Source organism: Solanum lycopersicum, chromosome 7, assembly GCF_036512215.1.
Source record: "Solanum lycopersicum chromosome 7, SLM_r2.1".
Taxonomy (NCBI): domain Eukaryota; kingdom Viridiplantae; phylum Streptophyta; class Magnoliopsida; order Solanales; family Solanaceae; genus Solanum; species Solanum lycopersicum.
The window spans coordinates 4,118,665-4,143,195 of record NC_090806.1 but is presented as its reverse complement, the minus strand read 5'-3'; the positions used below and the strand labels follow the sequence as shown (position 1 = coordinate 4,143,195).

General features: G+C 36.2%; 1 protein-coding gene across 14 annotated transcripts in view; it reads left to right on the top strand.

Moving 5' to 3' along the window:
• The first annotated feature begins 283 nt into the window (after window positions 1-283).
• The window catches only part of LOC101259453 (uncharacterized), a 30,017-nt gene continuing 5,769 nt past the window's right edge, over window positions 284-24,531 (top strand). For 9 of the 14 annotated variants that reach the window (XR_011210520.1, XR_011210522.1, XR_011210519.1 and 6 more), the window contains exons 1-4: window positions 385-504; window positions 5,292-6,446; window positions 12,585-12,705; window positions 24,471-24,530. Coding sequence is in view for 4 of the 14 variants with exons in the window: in XM_026031866.2 (XP_025887651.1) it covers window positions 5,371-6,446; window positions 12,585-12,705; window positions 24,471-24,530 (1,257 nt within the window). In the remaining 10 variants the exon portion in view is untranslated. Of the gene's footprint in view, window positions 505-5,291; window positions 6,447-12,584; window positions 12,706-24,470; window position 24,531 lie in introns of all 14 variants that reach the window. The other 5 variants (XR_011210523.1, XR_011210524.1, XR_011210521.1 and 2 more) reach the window with 2 other exon arrangements.

Sequence of the window (24,531 nt, the reverse complement as noted above, 5' to 3'; positions counted from 1 at the left end):
GCTAGCTGACTCCATAGCTCAGGTCTTAACGAATGTCTATAAAAAATTTCGGCAAAAATGATTCCGAAATTCCAAATTGATCAATTTTAGCCCCGATGAAAACTCTAACTCATAAGCCGATTGACCTACCCTCTGAACGATCCGATATGGCCCAATAAACTGATATAAATTAATTAAAATGATTTAATTTTTATCAAAACAATTTTTGCACCCCCTAATTTCAAACCAAAATTTCTATCTATATTCACAAATATTCAAACCTCTCTTTATGATTTGTAACGCCATTCTTGTATGACAAAATAAAATTTAAAAATAATAATTGTATTAACCTTCACGGTCAAATAACTCTTAAATTTATTGGTATTCTCAAAAGTTTATCCCCTCTTTTTGTATTATTATTTTAAAAATTACTTTTTAACCAGAAACTCATTCTCACTTTACATTCACCAGTTCCTTTTTCAGAAAACAAGTCTCAAACCCTGGAATCCGCCGTCGTCGATTGAGGTATACCAGTTGATTTCCCTTTTGATTCTGTACTTTTCTTGCATTCTATTAATCCTCTTCTGTGTTGTTCCTCATTTAATTTGACTGCTACTAGTTGATTTTATCTTTTTTGGTAATTTTTTATCGTCCGAGATGGGTGCTTTTTTGCATTGATTAGTTGCCATTTCAGTTTTCTGCTTTAGTTGTTTCTTGTAAATCATTTGACTTTGTTCTACCAAAATTCAGCTTCATGTTTTAGGCTTTTTTTTTTTTTAAAAAAAGTTGTGTTAAAGGAATAGATTGGGATTCAGGCTTTAGAGTTGTATGTGATTTTCCTCCGTCGTTGTTCATTTTTTTGCAATCTAATGTTATCAAAAGTGAAAAATACAAAAAAAACTCTTTTACGCTTCAAGCACAAATTAAAAAAAATACGAATATAAAAATATACAAATTTGTATGTGTAGTTGAAATTAATAATTATAAACATAAACAAAAATATATGAACAAAGAAATTAGTTCTTTAATTTATTTTTTTGATAAAGTGGAAAATTAACTATTTAGATTCCACTTAGTATGAAAAATATATCTTAAAAGCCTAAATAATACACAAAAATGCCTATAAACCTAGACACAAATGCTCAAACATGTTTTGCACCTCACTTTAGGGCTTAAACACACATTTCTTATGTTATACTTGATGTGTTATTTATCAAAATTAATGTCCAATAACAACACATACATCAATAATACATATATTTAATATAAATACAACATGTATAGTATTATAACAATACTCATTTTAGTATTGATTTTAAATCTTAGAATGTAAAACTACATTATATAAGATTAATTTTTACCTTATACTACATACTTAATTTTTTTTTAGCAACCCAAAAACTTGGTTTAATTTTGTGTTTCATATTCAATATCTATATTAAAATTATAATATTTTAAAATCGTACGACTTAAAGCTCTATTCGAGAAAAACTTTTATAGTTTAAACCCGAGATTTTTTTTTTTGGGAAGTCACCCATGGACTGCACCATATATTAAATCCCTAATTATGGAAGTCCAAAAATAGAAGAAAACTCGATGTATTATGCAAAAGGTTTTTCAGTTTTTCGTTTTGCTCTGTGTCGGTCTCTTCTCTTTCACTCTCACTACTTCTTGCTGCTACTGCTACACTATCTCCGTTCATGGCTTCCCTCAGTAAGTTTTTGTTTTTAAATTTCTGTTAGCTTTTTTAAAAGCAAAAAACTTAATGAGGGTTTTTGTTAATGTAGAAATCTAGAGTATTAATCAAGTAAAGAGTAAGAAACAGAGTCTAAACAGTGGTCATTAGTGTAAAATTTAGATGAACATTGTCACAAGATCATCATATTAGTAGTTTATAAAATTGAAAAATATCATAATCAATGAATTATGGGGTATTTGGATTAGCTTTAGGTGGTTATTGACTTTTTAAACATTTTTTGTTATTTTTTTTAGTTTTGGAGTTGTTTGGAAAAGTTAAAAAGTGTTTTTTTAAGCATGGACTTTTAGGCTAAAAAAGTTTAAAATCCCAACTCTTTTTTTAAATGACAAGAAAAACTGTAAGCAATATCTCGCAAACCCTATAGGAGAGGTAACCTGCGGTAACCCCGGTGTGAGGAGTTTGACCCAAAAGGCAAACCTAGAGATTTCAAACTTGAGACCTTTGATATGAAAGTTCTAAGCCCAAACCAATGGGTCAAACCCAAAGGGTTTGAGGTATCCTTACTTTTAACTTTTGACTTATAAGTTACTTTTTTATAAGCTCATCCAAATGGGCACTACGTTTTTAGATATTCCCTCCATTTTTCAATTTCAAATGGAGGGACATGTTTTGACATGACATATAGTTTAATTTGTGGTCTAAAATTAAAGATTTGTTAAATGTACCAAAATGCTCTTTGATCTTTTGGTGTTAAACATCTCACGTGGAAAGTTGAAACTAACAAGTTGCTAAAAAGGAAAAAAAAGTCATTCTTTTTTAAAATGAACTAAAAAAGAAAAGTAGGTCGAATAAACTGAAAATGGAGGGAGTATTAGATATCAGTGACATGGAAATTAAGTTTTAATAAGTACAGTTCACTTGTAAAAATTATGCTGCTTCTATAAATTCTGAATGGCCCAAAACATGCTTTCCTCTGTAGGTATGGATTTGTTTGATTGCTTGAGTTTTGTCCCTTTGATTCTAGGTTGCTCGTTGGTTTTCTGTAGTGCTATCGTTTTTGTTCGAGAATCGTGTATCTTTCTTTAATGCCATCTCTTTGTTCATTTTATTTTTGGGTATGCCATTTGGATTGTGAAGCTTAAGTGCAAACAATTTAGATATCTAGATTCATTGTTTCGGGGACAGTGGGGTGATAAATGAAGATGTAACACACGTACTTAAAATAGGATGATCTTAATGGAGGAGCATTATGGAAGTGCAACACATAATTATATGATAGTTCCTTATTGTACTTTGTAGACCTTCTTGGTACTTATTAATGAAATTTACCTCTTTTTTTTTTTTATAACTAAATCATATAATTATATGATACAATTATGCTTAACAAAGCGCAAGACAAGTTTTATCTGACGACGGTATGACTAACAATATACTATGAAAGTGAATGTTGGAACAATAGAATATTTTCATAGGATAAATATTGTAGAAATGTGGATCCTAAGATGCATGTTTCTCTGAAAAGATTATACAATATTAGAATGCTGATCTCCAATAGAGGGTGCAACTTGCAAGTAAAAATACGGAGTATAAACTCAGAGAAGATGGCCTAAAATGGTTTCTCCATGTCTTGTATGAACCGCCAAATACATTTGTTAGTAGGTATATATGAGTGAAGGTGCTAAAAGTGGATGGAGTAGACCTAAATACACATCAACTGAAAGTTGGTCCAGACAACCCTTTATTTCTCAAAAACCAATACCAGTTTAGCTAAGAAAAGAACACCACAGAAGCAAATGATCCATTTACGCGATACCAACTAATCAAGGTTAAAGTTCAGTTGTCTTTCACCTATACTAGTTCCAATATTTTCAAGGAGTAAATTTAGTCTGGATAGAGACTTTGTATGTCTGTGAAATGATAATTGTGATATTTGTAACATCTAGTTTCTTTAGAGGACCCTATTTGTCTTTTCCGAATGATAACAATAGTAATTAGTTTGGTTTGGGTTTGAGATATAGTTAATTGATATTGAGATTCCTTGGGAGGTGATCTAAGGTTTTTAGTTTCTGTTGGACCATAAACTTAAAATGACTACTTACATTGCTGAGTGTTAGGTAACATTGGAATGTCAATAGACAACAGTGTTTGTTTGGAACCAAAGAAGAAATATGTAGGATGTGTTTTGGTTTCATCCAGCAGAATCAAATATGTAAAGATACTGAATGGGTCATCTAGATATCTGGTTGGACAGCTATTGGTAAACATAGTTGGGGTGTCAACGGATGTCATCATGCACAATTATCAGATAGTGAGAGGAGTTGGATATGATTTGGTTGAGATTCAAGCTGCTCTTCTGGTGCAGAATGAAGTCTGTTTTATTTAGTTTAGGCTTAATGCATACTTTATCCCTCCAACTTGCTGGAACTTTTTTTTATGCCTTTGTTTGTTTACACGCACTAGTTTGTCATGTCCGTAACTAAGATCTCCCTAGATGACTTACGACCACTTCAAGTTGGGGAGTCCATAACACACCAATGGGAGCATGACACACGTGTCACATTAAATTAAAAGAAAATACCCCCTCATCTCCTCTTGAGCTTCATTAGTGACAGTTTAAAGGCAAAATAATTTTCATCTGCAGATTTCCTCTATACAGACCACCTCTTTCTTTGTGTTAAACTGGAATACTACTGTACTTCATTACTGTAAAATATCCCCTATGAAAAACTTGGAAAAGAAACGTGAAGAAATTAACCGAAGACAAAAAAGACTGCTTTTGGTGTAAAGAGAACTTTGCAAAGGAAGCTGAAATTCTGTTAGAATTCTTAAATTCCTTTAAGAAGAACAATGTCACACATTTGTTTTTTGAAATTGTAAATATGCTCCAGCATAGCCTTTGTGCTGATGATTAATGTATTGTTGTTTTCTTTTTTTCCTTTCTCAAAATAATATAAATAAAAGAATAATATACTGTTACTCAACAAAAACCAAAAGACTTTTTTTATTGCAATAATTTATCCCTTTGGCAAAGCTAGTTCAATCCTTTTCTGTGGTCGGATGGCTTAGTCAAGACTAAGTTGTATTTAGTCAATGGGTTGGACTACGTTATATATTTTTGTGAGGCAAGTTGTTTACCTTATTTTTATTTTTATCTTGTATATCAATGGTGTGTCCAACTTGTTTTTGCTTCGACTAATCCCCTGGGTAGCCTGACCAGTCCACAAGTAAAGCGTGCCAAGTTAATCTCACACAACAGGGGTGGAGTAAATGGTGTCGCACTGAGTGTTGTAGTTGGAATTCTGACCTGGATCTACAGGTTGTATGGCATGTTTCAAGCACTAGGTCATCCCCATGGGACAGTTATAGCATACCTACTGATTGTTATGGACAAAGGGGAATGTATTTTTTTTCGGGGTGGGGGTGGGGTGGGTGGGGGGTGAATAATCACTCAGATAAAGCTTCTAACATGTACCCTTCATTTCTGTTGTCAGATGTAGTTTAAGTTCTCTCCTTAGTTCTTTTATACTATTTCTAGCTTTCTGAAGTGCTTGTAGATGACTTTTCTTTGTTTTCCTCTGATTGTTCTCTTATCTTATTGATCTTATTTTGCTAGTGAGCAGGATTGAGTTATAACTGTGCGAGCAGTTGTTGGTCATAAACGTTTTGTTTTATTACGACTTAAGGTAGCTTGGATGGAAAAAAAAATACTCCCATCTTCATCTGGAGGCTACGACATTGCTTCATGTGGGACACATTTGGGTCAAAGGATATCGAGGCCAGTTGATTTGCCTGTATTTTCCTTGACTCCAGAATCAAGTCTAAAAGGGAATGGTCCACTCTTATTCACCACAGAAGAAAACACCCGTGAGTCAATTGTAAATCAATCGAAGTCTGCCTCAGTGGTTGCTCATGGAGATAGTTTCCAGCATCAATTTAATCATCAGAACAGTGTCGAAGGATACACTAGTAATTCGAAGGCCCAAGAAAATGAAGTTAAAAGTATGAACCAGTACTCTTCATGCATGCAGTTGCAATCTACACAGCACCAGCATCCACTCTGGAAATATGATTTTCCAATTGGGGAGGCACCTGATTCGCTAAATTGGGTATCAGAGACAAATAACATGCTTGCACAAGCTGACACTGGTAGATCCTCTTCAAAATCCGATAATTCGTATACTGGAAAATCTCAGATTCATCCTCAGCTGGGATATTTGATTTCTGGGAACCCTGATGTCACCTCTAGGATGTCATTCGAAATGCATAATGTTTCCACTGGAGGTGTGAGAGAGTTTGGAGCAGTTGAGCAGATTTCTTCTCAGCACCATTCCTCATATGCTTCTTCTCATGGAAGAGGCTGCCCTGAAGAAGCCAATAGATTTGGAAATTCTTGTGTTTCGGATCAAAGTCTTAAGTGTTCAAACAGATCTGGACTGCCTTGTTGGTGGGATAGAGATATTCTCTTAAGGGGCTCGGCTTCTACTGACCAAAAGGCTGGTGGAAAGTCATTGCAGACCAAGGCTCAGAATTCCATTGGTTCTTTTGATAATCGTGTAGACACACTTGAAAGTAGAGGAACAAGTCACATGGAAGGTGATATGAAAAAGGACGTGAAATCAATAGATAAGTCAATCCATAGATCTCACAGGTTGAATGAGAAGAGTAGGTTACTGTCTAATAAGATGTCTCCTGCGGCTGAAAAGATATGGGAAGGATCTCTTCAGCTGAGTTCATCTATTACCGCTTCTGTGGTGGCTTTCTTCAGAAGGTCTTTCCATTTACTTTTCATTTTGGTTTCAACTTTTGCTTATAACTTCTTAAATCTGCAAGTTACCTTAGAAGTAATACTAAGTTTTTACTTTATATTATTGAGGGGTTGTCTGCTGTAGTTTAATCTTGGCGTTGATATGGCAAATTTTGTGTTAAAAGATTCCCCATTGTCTCGGTTAAATCATGTCTGAAATGCTGCTCCTTTGCATGTTGATCTTATTGTTTTCTATGTTCTGCGGTAGTATTACTAAATTGCTTTGTGACTGTATTTAGTTTTGATGAATTTCAAACCCAAAAGCCAGAGTGGAATGATATCTTAAAATTAAGAAAATTAAGCAAACAAAGAAAAGAAGGAAATAATGGATTAAAAAGCGAGTGGAGAAGATGTTTGTCCAAAAAAGAATTGATAGGAGATTGGGACTAATTTGTTGTTTAGAGTTTTTGGAGAAACCAAAGAATGCTCGGATGTTGACAGTTAACCTTGCTCTTCCTAAGCCCAAGTGGATTCTGGCCAACTACTTAACTTTTGCTGCTATATACTTGACCTACCCAAGCATAATTTAGTTAGCTGATTCCAAAATGATTTTGCATGGAGGGAAAGCTGCTGGAATGTTGATATTGAAGTCGGAGTTAAGAACTTGCAACAATTATTTAGTGGTGCATAAGCAAAAAGGAAGCTTAACATCTGGACAGATTATGGAAGGTAAAGAGAACTATAAGAAAAGAGCCAGAAGATATGGATTTTTGAGGATGTTGAATATATGCTGAGACGAGGAAGGGATCTGTAACTATATGGCGAGATTGCGAGAGATTTAGCATCGGGTAAAACAAATAAAGATAGAGAGAGCATGAATAGGAAAAGAGAATGATTATGTTGAAGAAAATCCATCGTTCTTAATAGCAGCAGGAATTACTGTAGTAGAAGAAATCAGATATGAGAAAAGAATTAACAAGGAGTGGTAAAAAGAGATCACTTATAGGTGAGTTAGTGGAGGAATTGGGGGGGGGGAGGTTAAACAAAGTTTTTTTTTTTTTGAAACGGGTAACATTTGTATTTCAAATAGTACTTAGGTAGTACTGAAAAACCATATTTATAAAAGTAGAAAGGAAGTATAATCTATCCAAAAAATTGAACCAAATCTAAATGGATCCTAAAGCATCTATGATTTGACTCAGTTTCATTGGAGTAGACATTTGTACTCCAAAAGTAGAACAACAAAATACACTTAAGCTTAACTTCCTACAGGTTGTTGTTCCTATTCTCAAAACGTCTCTCGTTTCTCTCCCTCCATATAGTCCATCAACTACTAGCTGGGATCATCCTCCATGTTTCTCTGTTTGTAGCCCCAACTCCAGCCATCTCCCAACTGAATAGAGTATCATCAATCTTGCTAGGCATACACCAAGATATGCCTGTGAGATTAAGGAAAATCTGCCACAAATCTGGGGTTGAACAAAGTTCTGCAACCCCCTATCCCATAAATGATCTATGCCATCCTCTGTACCACAAAAAAGTAGTTTTTTTTTAAAAACTGAAAACAGTAGTAAATCTCAAGGTCATAAATACTAAAATTTAGTTTGCAATTAATTTGGGCCTGGTACAGCAATAAAAGTTTATGTTTGTCACCGAGGTGTCATCAGAAAGAAGCACGATCATACACAACTCAAATATTAGAAAGTGGTCAGGGAAGATGCACGGTGCTACACAAATTAGATTTGATAATATAGTCCCGAAAAGATGCATGATACACGCCAATCAGATACGAGAAAGTAGTCATCAAAAAGATGCGGGGTGGTATACAAATTAGATATGAGAAAGTAGTCACTGAAAAGATGCACGGTGCTACGCAGGTTGCTATACAAATCAGATATTGGAAAATATCACTTGAAAATTTTTAATGACAGACCATAGTTTTGACAAAAATTAAGCTCATGAGAAGAGGATTCTCCAAGTCTGTATAGGCAGAATGCATGAGATGTATGTGCATTTTCCAATACCAAAGTGCATTGTGCTTTTAAGGTTTAACAACCAATACCTCCTCCAACTTCGAGGTTGCATCAAAAATCATCTTATTTGATTCAACAATGGGTTGGACTTGTGATAGTTTCAAAAAAGCACCTCCTCATCTCGTCAAGTTATCAGTGTCGATGGGATTATGAACATGAGTTTGGCACTCTTACAATGTGTGCTCGAAGAATAGAGAGATGATCAAATTCGCTTTGCATCTTCATGGTTGAGGTGGTTCTGTCTATGTAGGGTTCTAGGTGGATCCTCTTTCCCAATTGCCTTTTGCTTAGTTTTTGTCAAAACTATGGTCTTTCATTAAAATTCTACCGGTTCAACCTGTACTACTATAACAACTTGTGACACGTCATCGGTGTGAGAGAATATAGTGGGTCTTTTAGTACGCCAAGTTCTTTTTGGTAGAGTTCACCTTTGACTATAGCCCCTCTGAATTAGCTTATTTAGGTGCTTTTAAGTCAAGGTAGCTTTTAAATAGTGTTTGAGAGTTTGGATATAGAAGTTCTTATAAGCACATGTTTTTAAGCCAAAAGGCAGAAGTTTAGAGTTTTTTAAATTTTGGTTTATATGTTAAAAGTCAATTCAAATATGCTTTTAAGCGTTATAATTTTTATGCAAATTAACATTATAATTGGTCTGCTTATATGGATATGGCAAATCTTGTCACGCCTCGAGGCTACTCCCTTGACGTAAACACGGGACTTAGGATCACAACTGACCCAAGGGTCAGTCTGACATAACATAAGTGCATGCTGACGTTATCTAAGAAAACAAGAACTAATGCAGAAGCTAAAACAATATTTAAATGAATGTGGGGAATACCCAATACTAATACGAATATATATAAGTATTATCTAAAAGTTCAGTGATACAGTTAAATCACTCAAAACTTAAGCCGAGTCTAAAACCATGTCCGAAAAAGCCTCTAATTGACTAGAGTTGCTTGGACATGAGCTAACCCTATCAAAACTAAATCTGAAATAAAAGATTGAAATGGAAAACATGTCTATTGTCCTCAAAGCATGAGGATTCACCACTGAAGCTGCTGAATATAGATCGACAGCTGATTTATGCGTGATCTGAATGTTGAGGACCTGAACCCACATTATTGAAGGATGTAGCGTAGAGTATGCGTCAACAGTTGGAATGTACTGAGCATGCAGGACATAGAATATAACTGGACATATATGTAAGCTGTAAAAAGCACGAATGAGCAATGACATAATCTGAACATAATGTAAATACCGGACTAAATGTAATGACCAAGCACTCCTTATAAACATGACATGCTGTGACTAAATATTGAAATATAATTGAAAACCTGGTCAAATGCACTAGAATCTGACTGTGGGAGCTACTATTAATCGACGTAAAATCATGTGAGCTAAACTTGGAGTCCGATGTATACGCCCTATTGAGAGGGCATGACTGACGTGATTTCTAAATCTGGTGCCCATAGAGGGACTTATAAACCTACATGGGTACGTAGTTCTGGGACTATGAGGGTACGCTGGACCCTAGTCCAACTTGGTGCTAAGCCTACTCCCAACTGGAAATGTGTATGACACAACATAATTGAAATACTAGATAGCTTAATATTCTGACATGCAAATCTAAGAATGCAACATTTATGAACTGTCAATGAAACATTCGAAACTAAAGCATATATATATATATATACACAACTAGGGTTCAGAGTTTCATGCAAGTAACTAAAAAATGATTCCACAAAACATGATAATCTGATTACAAATACTATAACAGCTAATCACAACCAATATCTAAGGTTTTAAAAACCTTAGGTCTAAGCAAGATATAGAGAATTAAGAATTTGACTTAATTTTAGGGACCTAGTGGATGAAGATAACCCACTAGTGAAATCCCACATATGTGGTGAGGAAATCTACAAAGAGTTCCTTCAATTTCGGGGCTAGAATAGAAGAAAACCTGTTGTGTGTTCTTGAGGGGTTTGGTCGACTCTTTCTACTATTTTTCTAAGTTTGATGAATTTTTGGTGAATGAATCGCTTAGGGTTAGTTTTGATCAAGCTTCTAGGCTTAAAATGACCAAAATGACGTAGTTTAGGGGTTAAACGATGTAGTTTAGGTGTCCAACGCATAGGGCAAAAGACAAAAATGACCCTAACTTAAAAGCTGACGGGGCCATCGACAGACCTGACCGACGGTTTGTCCAGTTAAGGCATTGTTTGACTTCAGAGAGTTGGTGTTGAGGGTCATGATCCACGGACTGTGGTCTAACCTACGGTCCGTAGGTCCGGCCGTGGATCGTGCCTTTACTGAACTTTCTGGGTGGAGTTGAGGTGACTAACCATGGACCCCATGTACGGTCCGTGGCTCAACCTTACAGTCTGAAGGTGGCCTCCGTCTGTGGCACTTGCAACTTCTGATATGTTGTCCTTTCTCGAATCCGTGGTGTTACAAATCATCTTTTCTTGAGCTAACTTGTAGAGTTGAGTTAAACCCAATCCAAGTGTCATATCTTTACATGGTATCTACTCCGTCATCCCTGTATGTGCTTCTAATCCACATTCCAGCTGGGCCTGGGCGTGAAAAAGGGGGGGGTTAGAGTGGGTTAAAGTCTCACATTGTTTGGGGAATGGATTGATGGTTTGCTTATATGGACTTGGGCAATCCTCCCTCATGAGCTAATTGGGGTTAAGTTAGGTCTAGATACCATATCTTTACAGTTTGGTGGAATGCTCTAGAACCTTAGAACTTGTTGCTATTTTTTTTAAAAATGTTTTGTAGAACATTCCTATAATTCTAAAAAATGGTAGCCTGTTACCTGCATGTGGTGTATGTACTGGCCAGTAACCAGGCAATCTTCCCTTTGATCATTTTTGTGATAAGTGTTAGCTGAAGAGTCCTCCTTTTGTTATGATGTACACGGATAGAAGATAACTAAGCTTTTGATGACCTAGTTAAGACATTAAGAACTGAACATTACCAGTTTTTTTTAAGGACATTAAGAACATGTATCAGCGCCTCAACTATTGGAGAATTTGAATTAGATCTTCATTAAGTTGTCGAAACACAATTATTAGTAAGGTTATCACTCACCATACATGTGTAGCTTGAACACTTGGTCCACGAGCAATCAAAACACATCCTTCAATCAATCTATAACCACACATTATCTCTCTAGTGTCAATTTTCTGAGAGTAGCATCACCATATCCCCATCTGATGCTTATTTTGATCTGAAATATGTGAATATAAAGAGCACCATGTTTCATTTCATACATTCAAAACACAGCTTTATTTATTTTTTTGTTGGGTTTCCTGGGAAATTATTTTCCATGCCTCTTACAATTGAAAGATATCTGGATCTTTTGTGTTTGATAGTTGTCCATTCAGGCATAATTCATAAAATCATACAAATCTCAATGCTTAAATGGGGAACTATCTTAAGGTATATCACATATTCCAGTTCATGTTGAGTGCAGTTAAGAGAAGGGAAAAAATAAATTGTCAGTGGGATGTGTAGTAAGAGCTTGTGTGGTCTTTTATATTGGAGAGATGCCTAGAATTCCTGCGTGACACCTTTCATGATATGTCAAGCACACTGAGCTTACTTCTAAATTGTCCACCAGAACAGATTTGGGAATTTTTACATCTCTTCTACTCTAGGTAGTTTCATGTGCGTTCAGTTTAATTAGTTATGTTCTTGAATTGTGTCTATTTGATTCAATGTAGTTAGCGTAGTTTAAGTTCTAATAGATTTCCTTAGATATGTTTAGGCTTTACCGACTGTTCAGTAGGATGGCACTTTCAGTATGAAGTTGGGCAGTCATTTTATCTGTATTCAGGAAAGATTCTCATATTTCATGGTTACCTATTTAATAACTTTATTTTAGCTGCCTCTACTATTGAGCATATTCTATAGGGCTTTCCATTTTCCATGTTTTTGTTCACAATTTGACTTGGTCTTGCGCCGATCCTCTTAATATGTGATGTTGATGGATCTACGTCTGTTCACTTGATTTGTAGCATTACAGACATGCATGCATGGCAAGCTGCTTTCTGTGTCTTCTTTGATAACTATTGGTGTCCTCTATATTTTGTTGACCCTATGAATGATGAATTTTATGTAGCGGCGAGAAGTTGCTTGATGTCAAGTGGCCTGAATTTGTTGAAGCTAGAGGCGGAGTAAAATTTGTTGACTTCAAAAGCTACGTCAGAGATCTTCGTGGTTCAGGCAGTCGGACACTAACTGTAAGACTTGTTATCTTTGTTCTGTTACTTGAACTGGGCTTTTTAATATGGAGAGTTAACATGATTCATTTGTGGTAGATGCCCTAAATAATTTCAGAAAAAGATGGAAGAAGAAAATATGCCTTTCTCTTTTGAGATTTCAGCTGAAAAGTAGAAAGATGAAATGGCTAATAGAAATTAGATGCATGAAACATTACTTTAAATATGTGATGCATTTCGCTAGTCTCTGATTACTCACTTCCTCCTCGGTCCTTGAAAATGAAAAAAAGAGAAGAAGAAGTCACCTGTTTATTGGCTGCCTAAACTTGGTGATCCAAAAATTGTATCTTATTTGTGACTGTCACTTTCCTCTGCAAATGTTTTAAGTTATTCAGACTGATTAAATACTCCCTCCATCCAATCTAACAGTCCTTGTTGAGTTGGCATGCTTATCTGGAGAAGATGAACGTACTTTGGATACTCTAGAAGTTCTCCGTCTTCTTGGCAAAGATGGTAGCTGCTGTCCGTTAGTTGTCTAACACGATACTCAAATAAGGATCTTGGTAGAAATTATGAATTTAGAATGATACAGCAGAATCATCGTTTAAGAACTCCCAAAAACAATAGAACTGAACTGAGATATACAATCTTGATACGAAAATCTCAGGTTATCTTTTGTTTCCTGATAACGATATAAATGATCAGGTAACGTTGTACTGAACAACCAACACTCATCTCAATTTTACAAGGCTTATCTTGTTGCCTCTATGAGAACTTCAACTGAAGATGCTAAACAGCCTCTACATACATCTATGGAACTCAAAATCCATATCCTGTTTTTCGGGGTGTAGTTTCTTAATATTAGACTAGGCCTTTGGAGGTACAACCACCATTAGAAGAACAACAATTCATTTGAATGTTATCCAACTTTTGATTACAATAAAGATATATATTATACACGAGTACCCTTTATATTTAGGCTTTTTTGGGTATGGAAAAACTATTTCTTACGTTACATGTTTTAAGGAAAAACATTTTCTAGATGCCTCTTTAACTTGTAGAGGCAACTGATAAGAGTACTATTTATTACAGAGAGCTGTGGTGTAAATTAATTTAGACTTAGTCTACCAGAATTCTGCGCATTTTGCGAAACAAAAGAAGCATAAGATCCATATAGGCTAGACCAACTCGTCTAGTCTTAAGTAGGGTAACACACACATTAGGTTCAATATTTGCTTGAAGTCTTTTTAGTTTGTTTTGAGATCTATATGGCCTTGTAGTTGTAGGGAAACATGTGACTGTTGGAGAACCTATAGTTTAGAGAGCTCTTAATCTGTCTTGAAAGATAAAATTATAAAGTGTTGTAATCAAATGAGACCAAACAGAGCACAAAGGATATAGATGATTCATTTGTCGATCCCACTTGGTACTGAGGTTTGTTGTAAAAAAAGGTTAATTATCTTCTGTAAAATATTATTCTGAAAACCTTTTTCAATTTTTTATGCAACCAACATTAGAAAATGACTTTTGTTAATATCACCCAAGAAACTTTTTATAGCATACCTAATAGGGCATTGATCCAGTTCTATATATCCACGTGGGTTTCCTAGCCAAATATTGAAATATCTACTATATAATTAGGTGTATATTCTGGAATTAGAAAAAAGGGATGAGAATGTTAATCATTCAGAGCTCTTTGACTTGATTAACAATGTTTTATATGTTAAATTTGGAAAGCATGCTTCTTGGTTTACTGGTGATTCTGCTGATTTAAGAAATCCGTTGAAGCCTGTCAATGTTAGTGAGCAAGGCAACACCAGTTGGTATTATCTGCTTGTAAACAAGTGGTGAATCCTTATTGCTGAAAAGCTAGTATTTCTAATTTGCTTGCATTAATATAAACTAGTATCCAGGCTAGGTTTTTCGCCAAAAAGTCTTGATAAAAATTAAACCTAGATAATTTGAGAAAATAAAGCCGCTGATAAATCCAGAAGGATGTAATATCCCTATCTAAACTTTTGTCAACTATCAACAATCATATTATCGTTCTGAACCATTGTAACAATACTAAAATAAATGAAGCTAAAGTGAAGCAAGTTGACCTCTCTGAAACTTCTTATGTTAAGGTCGTCAACTTGATGACGTGACAACATAAATTACCTATATTTTGAGCTCATGTAATAAATTTTTATTAAAGACTGGTCTGCAATCACTTACAATTGAGTGTGGCATTTCATGTGATGAAGATACGTGTTTATTGTCAGAGTAGATTTTTTTCTTGGCTTTTCAAGTTATTTTGGATATAGAAAAAGATGCTAGTCCTCTTAGGCGGCCAGAATTGTTGTCTGAAAGGGACAAAGGAGGAGTAGCAGTAGGAGCTTAGCTTTACTGGCGAATTGAACTATTTCGAGATAAACAATGAGTTAAAGGAGAGGACTTAGACATTTCATTTTGAGTCTCAGGAAGTCTGCCAGTAACATGGAGTGTGTATTAAAACCATGTTTAAATTATTGAGATACTAATGCAGGTCCTTCCCTTCTGAATAAATCTATCTGAAAGAGGTTAGCAGTAAGTTCTTGTCAAATTTCTTCTCGACAAGTTGGACAACCATTAAGCCATTCAAATGCATAGCTAGATTCTGAATTCAAACAACATTGACCAGTCATTACACTATCACCAGTAATAGTATAAACAACACTGACCGACATTACTTCCAAAATGTAGCTCTGCTTCAATCAAATTAGCTATTTGCAACCAATGTGCCTTTAGTGGCATGTGCAAATGCATCTTAAATTTCTTCACCTTCGAAAAACTACTAGTAACCAAAACTGTCCTACTTGAAGACATCACAATATACAGTGAGTTAAAGAGAGAAAGAATACCACTATTTAATACTGTTCTTGAAGTTTCAACATATTGCAATTTTTTTAAAAAAAAAACATATTCTTGAAGTTTCAAGTAGTAACCTTCTAAAATAGAAATGTAGAAGATGAAGAAAAGTGATGAACGGGGTTCATGAAGTGGGCTCCTATCCATGCATTCGAAGTGGACTTAAACCAACTAGAATATATTATCAAAAAGAAGAGAAGTAGTAATTTCTTATTCTATCAAATGTGACCTTATGGGGATTTTAAAGTGGATACTTCATTTTAAATATGCTTGACTGCTTGGGCAATCAAAGTTACTAAATGAGAGTTTACTTATAATTGTTCAAGTCACAAAACAATACTCCTCATTCTTTATTAGGTGATATTTTCTTGATAACCAGAAAGTTGAATTTACTACAGGGACAAAAATGCATGTAGCTAGAATATTAGTGTTTCTAATAGCAAGATAACCCTAAAACACGTTTATAAAAAAATAACCCTAAAATAGTGTAACCATATCAGTTTTGAGATTGTCTGTTAAAGCTTTCTTAATAGATAATATGAACTACTATATGGTAGCTACCATCAGTCCATCACTACATGGATACTTAACGTAATTTGTGGACATTATCAATAGAATTAAATCCAAAAATAATAGATACATGAACATGAATGCATTTTCTAAACAAAATCAATCCAACAATTGAGAAGATTTTTGGCAAGGCGCAGCTGTGAATGAATTTGCACATGTGGAGCATGTTATGCTTCTTGTGCAGTACAACGGGGAGTTGGATGATGTATATGAGGCCTGTTATTTCAGTGTTAATGGAGTTTTTGTTGGAGCAGATTGTAGTTTTTTCTGATTTTGTCATGCCCAAAACTCGTTCAAAAAGGATAAGTGGTTGCTGCAAATGTAATCCAGCTTTTAAATCCGGAGTCGAATGCCCTGGAGAACTAAGTTTAGCTATAATTATTCTATTTCTCTAAGAATATAAGTTTGAACAATTTGCGAGCATGAGGGTGTTGAGAAACAAGGTCAAAGAAGTCAATTGATTTTTACTCCCAGACACAGTTCCCAATGTTCTCTCTCCTACTTGTAGTAGAGAGGAGCCCATCTTTTCTGGCATCCTCTACCGGAATCAACCTTTTTTTTAAAAAAATAGCCAACAATAATCACCCAATGTGATTATTGATAAATCACCCACTAGTAGGATAGAAGAGAATCAAATCTATTTCAATGCTGGTATTTATCTTTCGATGTCACCAGATGGGAAATTGAGAAAGCTGAATGGTATAAATGGGTAGAGAGAAGCAGAAAGATGATGCGCAGATTGTCCATGAGTAGAAAGGTGTTGGAATGGATTTATCTGTCTAATAGAAACATCCAAAGAAAAAAAAGGAGTCAAGGAGGTGGAAACTAGCTGAGCAAGAGGAGTGCATTTTTGCACGAGAAAAAATAATATACATGGGAGGTGAAATAAAATCTTTCTCTAGCAATCATATTCAACTTACACGAGGATATATATACATACAGAGACTAACCAAGAAACCAAGTTGATTACGGTACAGAGACAACATAGTCTAAACAAACTAGGATACCAGAAACCAAGACATAGTTGAACTCTTCTATGTTATCATCATCATTCCCCCTCAAGTTGAGCAGGGTGCTGAACCACTGTCAACTTGAACTTCAATTCATGAAATCGTGACTTCGACAATGGCTTAGTCAACAGATCGGCTATCTGATCATGTGTGTTGACATAACGAACCACAAGAGTTTTAGCACAAACCTTGTCTCGAACAAAATGAAAATCAATCTCCATGTGTTTTGTACGAGAATGAAAAATGGGATTGGCAATCAAGTATGTAGCACTGAGATTATCACATAAAAGAATAGGAGTAGAAGAGGAGAAACAACCAATTTCACGAAGAAGGAACTCAACCCAAGTGAGTTCAGAAGTTGCAGCTGCCAGGGCCCTATACTCAGCCTCAGTACTCGATCTTGAGACAACACACTGCTTACGTGAAGACAATGAGATCAAGTGGTTGCCAAGATATATGGCAAAGCCAGTAGTAGACTTTCGATCATCCATATCGCCACCCCAATCAGAATCTGTGAAACCATGAAGTAGGGTGGTTGAGGTGGGTGATAAGAATAAACCATGAGCAGATGTAGATTTAATGTATCGCAAAATCCGCTTCACTGCCACCAAATGACTGTCCATAGGACAATGCATAAATTGTCAAACTTTATTTACTACGTATGCTATGTCGGGACGAGTGAATGTCAAGTATTGTAGGGCACCAACTACTACGATACAAAGTAGGATCACTGAAAGGAATTCCACCAGAAGAGGAAAGCTTTGAAGCTGGGGAAATGGGAGTAGTAACAGGATTGCACGAGTCATCTGTGCTCGGCGAAGAAAATCAGTGACATACTTGTGTTGCGATAAGAATAATCCTTCCTTCGTCCAAGTTGCTGCAATACCCAAAAAATAGGATAAGGTGCCTAAATCACGGACGGCAAACTGAGATTGAAGTTGAGCAAGCAAAGCCTTGATATGTACAGGGTTATTGCCCATCACTAAAATATCATCCACATATATCAAGCAGAAAATTGTCACCTGGAGTGGACATATAAAATAGAGAAATATCAGCCTTAGAACCCATGAACCCAAGCGAAAGGAGAGCATCAGTGAGGCGCTTGTTCCACATTTGAGGTGCCTGTTTGAGACCATAAAGAGAGCGCTTAAGTAGGCAGACATGATCGGGACGAGAGGGGTCAATATAACCAGTTTGCTGAGACATATATACCACCTCATTTAAGTGTCCATGAAAAAAAGCATTGGAGATGTCCAACTACGTTATATGCCAACCATTAGTCACTGCTAACGAGAGTAACAAACGAATAGTAGTTGGCTTAACAACTGGACTAAAGGTATCCACAAATCAACCCCAGACAACGAGACGAGCCTTGTAACCTTTTGCAACTAGACGAGCCTTGTAACCTTCTAAGGAACCATCAACTTTCAATTTTGTTTTAAATATCCAGCGACAACCAATGATATTTTGCGACGGAGATGGAGGAACAAGCTGCCATGTGCCATTCTGTATTAAAGCGTTATACTCCTCAGCCATAGCACTACGCCAATGTTTAGTCTTAATAGCTTGAGTGTAACATGTAGGTTCCTCAAATGAAGGAGTAACAACAGACATGGAAAATGGTTGTTGAGCTTCAATGAACCTGTTTGAGACTGAGTAACCATTCGTCGAGCAGGTGTTGAGGGCAACTGAGATGGAATACAGTCAGAGGCACCAACCGGCAAGTCAAATTTAGAGAGGTCAGTACACTGAAAAATCGCATTAACTGAAGAGTGAGTTTGTAAAGGTTGCAAAGTTCCAAATGTAATTAAAGGGGTTGTAGGTAGAGTTTCAATTTGACTGGAAGGTGAATGTGGCTGGGAGGTACACAAAAATGGAGGTGGAGAAGGAACTGTTGGAGATGTAATTGGAAGTTGGAATATGAGAGGATTGTTGGTGGCATTGGTTGATGTTTCGAGCACCATAACATCCTGTGATGAAAAAGGAAACACACTTTCATAAAAAATGACATGCCGAGATACAAAAAATTTGGAGAAAATAGGATCAAAACATTTATATCCTTTATGAATTTTACTATATCCCAAGAACGCACAAGGTTTTGAACGAGGTGATAATTTGTCCTTCGTATACGGACGCAACCAAGGAAAGCAAAGACAACCAAAAACGCGCAATAGAGAATAATCTGGTTCAATTCGAAATAATACCAAAAAAGGAGATTGATTTTCCAATCTAGGCGTAGGTAATCTGTTAATGGTGTAGACTGCAGTTTCAAAAGCAATAGTCCAAAAACGAGAGGGGACGTTAGCATGATGTAGTAATGCTCTACCAGTTTCCACGATATGCCTATGTTTACGTTCAGCACAACCATTTTGTTCGGGTGTATAAGGACAAAAAGAGCGTTGTGTAATGCCATTATCACGTAAGTAACTTGTCAAAGCTTGAAACTCACCACCCCAATCAGCTTGAAAAGATTTAATTGGACAACCAAAATATTTTTCAACCAAGGTACGAAATTGAATAAACACAGCAAGGACTTCAGAGTTAAAGTGAAGAAAATATATCCACGTATATTTACTAAAGTGATCGAAAAAGATCACATAATAACGATAACCATCATTAGAAACAACTGGGGCTGGACCCCAAACATCTGAACAAATTAAATCAAAAGGCCTGGAGGCCTGAAAACTAGACTCACTAATAGGGACCTTATGACTTTTGCTAACAGCATGTAGCACATAAACTAGAAGATTTACTAGACTTTAAAACAGTTGATGGTAATGCTTGACGAACGGTAGGATATGATGCATGAGCCAAACGAGCATGCCAAACACCGAGAGAAGTTGCAAAGCAAGCTGGAGATGATAACTTTGTAACTAGAAGTGAATATAGTCCTTACTCAACCCTTTGTGTAGTGGTGCCCTCGTTTCCAAGTTCCTAATCAAAAAATTGTTAGGAAAAAATTCAACAGAAACATTATTAGATTTGGTAAAAGAATTTATGGATACCAAGTTTTGAGTAGCTGTCGGAACATGAAGAATATCGTCCAAGTGTAATTTTTTTTGCAGAAGCCATAATAGAGCTTTTACCTATATGAGAAATTGGTAGTTTAGAGCCATTACCTAAAGTCACCTCCTCTGGACCTTGATATTCAGAGTGAATTCCAAGATTATTAAGGTTAGCTGTTAGATGATGCGTGGTGCCACTATCCATCAACCAATCTTGGGTAGGTGAGGGTTGGGTGTTTGCTAGGTTGGAGACGGGTCTGCCAAAAGATTGAGTTTCATTGAGTGTTCTAGGTAACAGACATACTCGTGCTATGTGACCTTTTCCTTCACAATTGTGACAAATAATGGGTGATGCATCAGTGACGAACGACTTCATATTAGAGGATGGAGGATTGTATGAATAACCATTATTTTGAGCCATCTGAGAGTAACCATGATTCAATGAGCGACCACGGCCTCTGTTACCTCTACCTCTACCCCGACCACGATTGGTAGCAATTGAGGTATGGTTAAATTGTGCAGTTGGTGCTATGACATTAAGAGCCTCATTGTTTTTCAATTGTCGTTCTTCATTCAACAACAATCCATATAAAGCATCAAAAGAAATATCTTCTTGACGCGATTCAAGTGATCGTGTAAAAGGACGATAGGTTGGTCCCAAACCAACAACAATGAATTCTACCAAATCATCATCAGCAACGGGATGCTGCAATGCAGCCAATTTGTCTGCAATACCCTTTGCATGTTGCACATAGGTTTCGATACTTGAATTGTCTCTCCGCAATGTGTGGAACTGTATTTTCAACTCACGAATTTGTGGCTTGGAACCAGATGCATAGGCAGCCACAAGTTTGTTCAATGCTTTATGAGTCGTCTCTGCACCAACCAGTTGAGGTAAAATACCTTCTGAGACTGAGGCAACAATCCAACTTAACACAAGTTGATCTTGTCGTAGCCAAACATGTTACACGGGATTAGGCTGATCACCAGTCAGAACCTGATCTGGAATCACTGCGCTTCCATCGATATGACCAAGACCACACCCTCGAACCATCGGAGGAAATTGTGTCTTCCACAATAAAAAATTTGAGGTGAGTTTAATTGGTAATTGGTGTGCGAGATTCGGTGACGGTAAAGGCATATTAGTGAATGAGGTTTGTGTAGTTGCAATCAAATTTGGTCCTAACGATTCAGAGGCTGTGGAGATATTATCGTCCATCGCCATTGGAGTTAGTTCTCTGTTTTTCTGTTTCTTTTTTTGGTTGTTTTAACCTTTTAGGGCTTTGATACCATGAAATAAAATCTTTCTCTAGCAATCATATTCAACACGAGGATATATATACATGCAGAGACTAACCAAGAGTCCTAGTTGATTATGGTACAGAGACAACAAAGCCTAAACAAACTAGGATACCAGAAACCAAGACATAGTTGAACTCTTCTATGTTATCGTCATCAGGAGGTTCATAAGCATCATACTGTATATAGAGGGGGAAGGTCAGGCCTAATTATTCCTGAGTTGGCATCGAATGTGGGGTGGGTGGATGTTGCATTGAAGATTGACAGGTTCATTAAATGCAAGAAAGGAAAGGAGAAATACCCAGTACAAGGGTGGTTGTTGATTGCCCATATGCTAATGCTATATGAGATGGTAAATGGCAATCCAGGAACCTATGTAGTATAGAGGTCAAAAGCATTATAAGTAAGGTGGAAGTCCTAGATAAAATAAGTACCCAGGAGGGTGATCTGTTATCGAGATGCTTAGTTGGGTTTTGCAATGAGAAGCCCAAGGAGAGGACAACTTTAGCAGACATAAGAAGATGGTGATCAACTAATTGGAAGAAAGCCTTTGGAAAATCAACATTTGCGAACTGAATGATGAGAAGTTTCTGTTTGAGTTCCCAAACAGAAACATCGCAGAACAAACCAAGTCGTGTTTGAGGAAGATGAAGTCCTGGAGACAAGTTGTGTGCCTGGGACAAGGCCCCAGGCCCAGATGGCTTCCCAAGTTGATGGTCTTATTTCCAAACTTACTTTCCTTGTGCACCAAACTGGATGAAACAGTGGCTAAGGTATGGTCTACTCATGGATGGAATATTGGGTTCAGAAGGCATTTAAATGACTGGGTGATTGGTAGAGTGGCTGAGCTATTACATGTTCTGTAAGGGTTATTGGTAGAAATAGATTCTATTGGGTGGAAACACTCTAGATATTAAAGCCTTTATGTTAACAAGCTTTATAAAAAGGAGGTGAAAGAGCATGCAGTTTGTAAGCTTGGACCTTGGAAGCAGACTTGGAGGAACAAGGTTCCAACCAAGATAAAATGTTTCTCTTGGTTGGTTGGCAGAAGAGCATGCTCCTCACATGAGAAATTGAAAAGGAGAGGTTTCTATATTGCCTCTTGGTGCTCTCCTATAATGAGACTCAGGAAACCAACCACCACTTGTTCCTTCACTATAGAGTGACAACATAATTGTGGAACCTTCTTTTAGGACTAACACTTACCGAAGGGATTATGCTAGGGCATACAACAGATCTACTTAGTTGTTGGATCAGCAGAGGGGGGAAAATTTCTATGAAAAAATGGAGTATAATACCATCATGCATTTGGTGGTCTATTTGGAAAGAAAGAAATAACAGATGCTTTGAAAACAAAGCTAATTTAATAGAGAGTCGAATGGAATTGCTTGACTACTATTATATTTGGTGTAAAGAAGAAGGGATAGAAAAAGCTGCACAAATTTTGGATTTTATAGGTACTTTGTAATCTATTAGCCTTAATTTTTTTTCTCTTGTTGGAGTCCATTTTTCAGTCTCCAACATATCCTTAATGTTGAGGAATACAACATGTTCTCAAAAACAATATTATTAGTCCACTCTAGTGGGCTCAAGCTACTTAAATTTCTGCTCAAATCATAGAGGTCTTGATGTCATATGGATAAAAGTAGAGAAGAAAATATAACTAATGAAAAAGTAGAAGAAAATATGATTCTCCCTGATAGAAGAAGAAAATGAAGCAAATTGCTGATAATCTATGAAGTAGTAGGTTGAGAAGATCTGCAGCAGAGAAGAAGAAATGAAGAAAAATGTTTGAGAAATGATGAATGGAAGAGCTTAGGGTTAATAATTGATTTTTTTTTAAAAAAAACAATACAAAATTAATGGGTCAGGTCATATAGTCGTTACATGTGTCATGTGGATGAAATTTATGAGAAAATGAAGTTGTCACGTGCCTAGAAGCCATTGTATGCGAACACTTGGTCTAGTCAGTAACGACGTGTTTTGATAAACATTTGCTGATAGTTTAGGTAGGAAACTTGCTCACCTAATAATTTAAGTATGAAACTCGAATAAATTAGGATACTTTAAGTGTGTTTTTGACTTTTCACTATGAAATAAACTTTTTGACTAAACTACCCTTATGTAACTATTATCTAATTAATTTTCTTGATTACATAAAAACTCACTTATCTAAATAGGGGTAAGTTCTGAAGGAAATAATTTACTCCTTTTTTATTTTATAAGTGAACACTTTGAACCAAAATAAAAATGTTGAGTGGACATATTGAAGCGAGTATGAGGCTAGTAAAATCAATCCTTTCATATGAGGAATCCTAATAGATCCCCAGTAGCTCACAAATGAGGAATTCTTCTGCTGATGAAAAATACTCACGGATGAGGAATTTTCCGCCGGCGGAAAAAGTTCGACGAGCTTCCCTTCATTCATTACTAAGCCAAGGTTCCAAGTCTCCGAGTCAGTTTCTTCTACCCTAACTTCCTTGGAATTGAAATGTAATTGCGTCATCAGCAACTATAATGTTGAATCTTCAACAGTTAGACTTGAATATTTTACGTCTCATAATAGTTCTCCATGCTTGCCTCTCTACCTCTGAGTTAGTGGTAAGGTCTGCATATACTCTATCCTCTTTAGACTCTACTTTGCGGAACTGCACTAGGTATGTTGTTGCAATAATTCTCATGCTTCTGTTCAAACCTTCCATAGATAAAAAGCCAGATATTTAAGTGGAGAAGGGTAGTAAGGCAAGCTCATCATCTACCAAGTTGAACCATCTTCTTTTATTCCTTTTCCTAGAAAAAAATAAAAATAAAAATTCTGTATGCTTTTGATGTACAGTTGGAGGTTCCCCACCTTGTTAAAAGGCTTTACAAGTCCTTAGTGCAAAAAAACTAATATTTGGTGTATGAAGGCACAATAAGGCTATTATAGATTATATGCTCTCGTGATCAGATGATTCAGATACATCGGCTGTATTAGTGTGATTTATTATTAAGTAAATTGTTTTGTGTTCAGGTAGTTTCTATTTGCCTCAAGGAGGGAGCTTCTGTAATAGAACTCGAGGGCATGAAAGCGG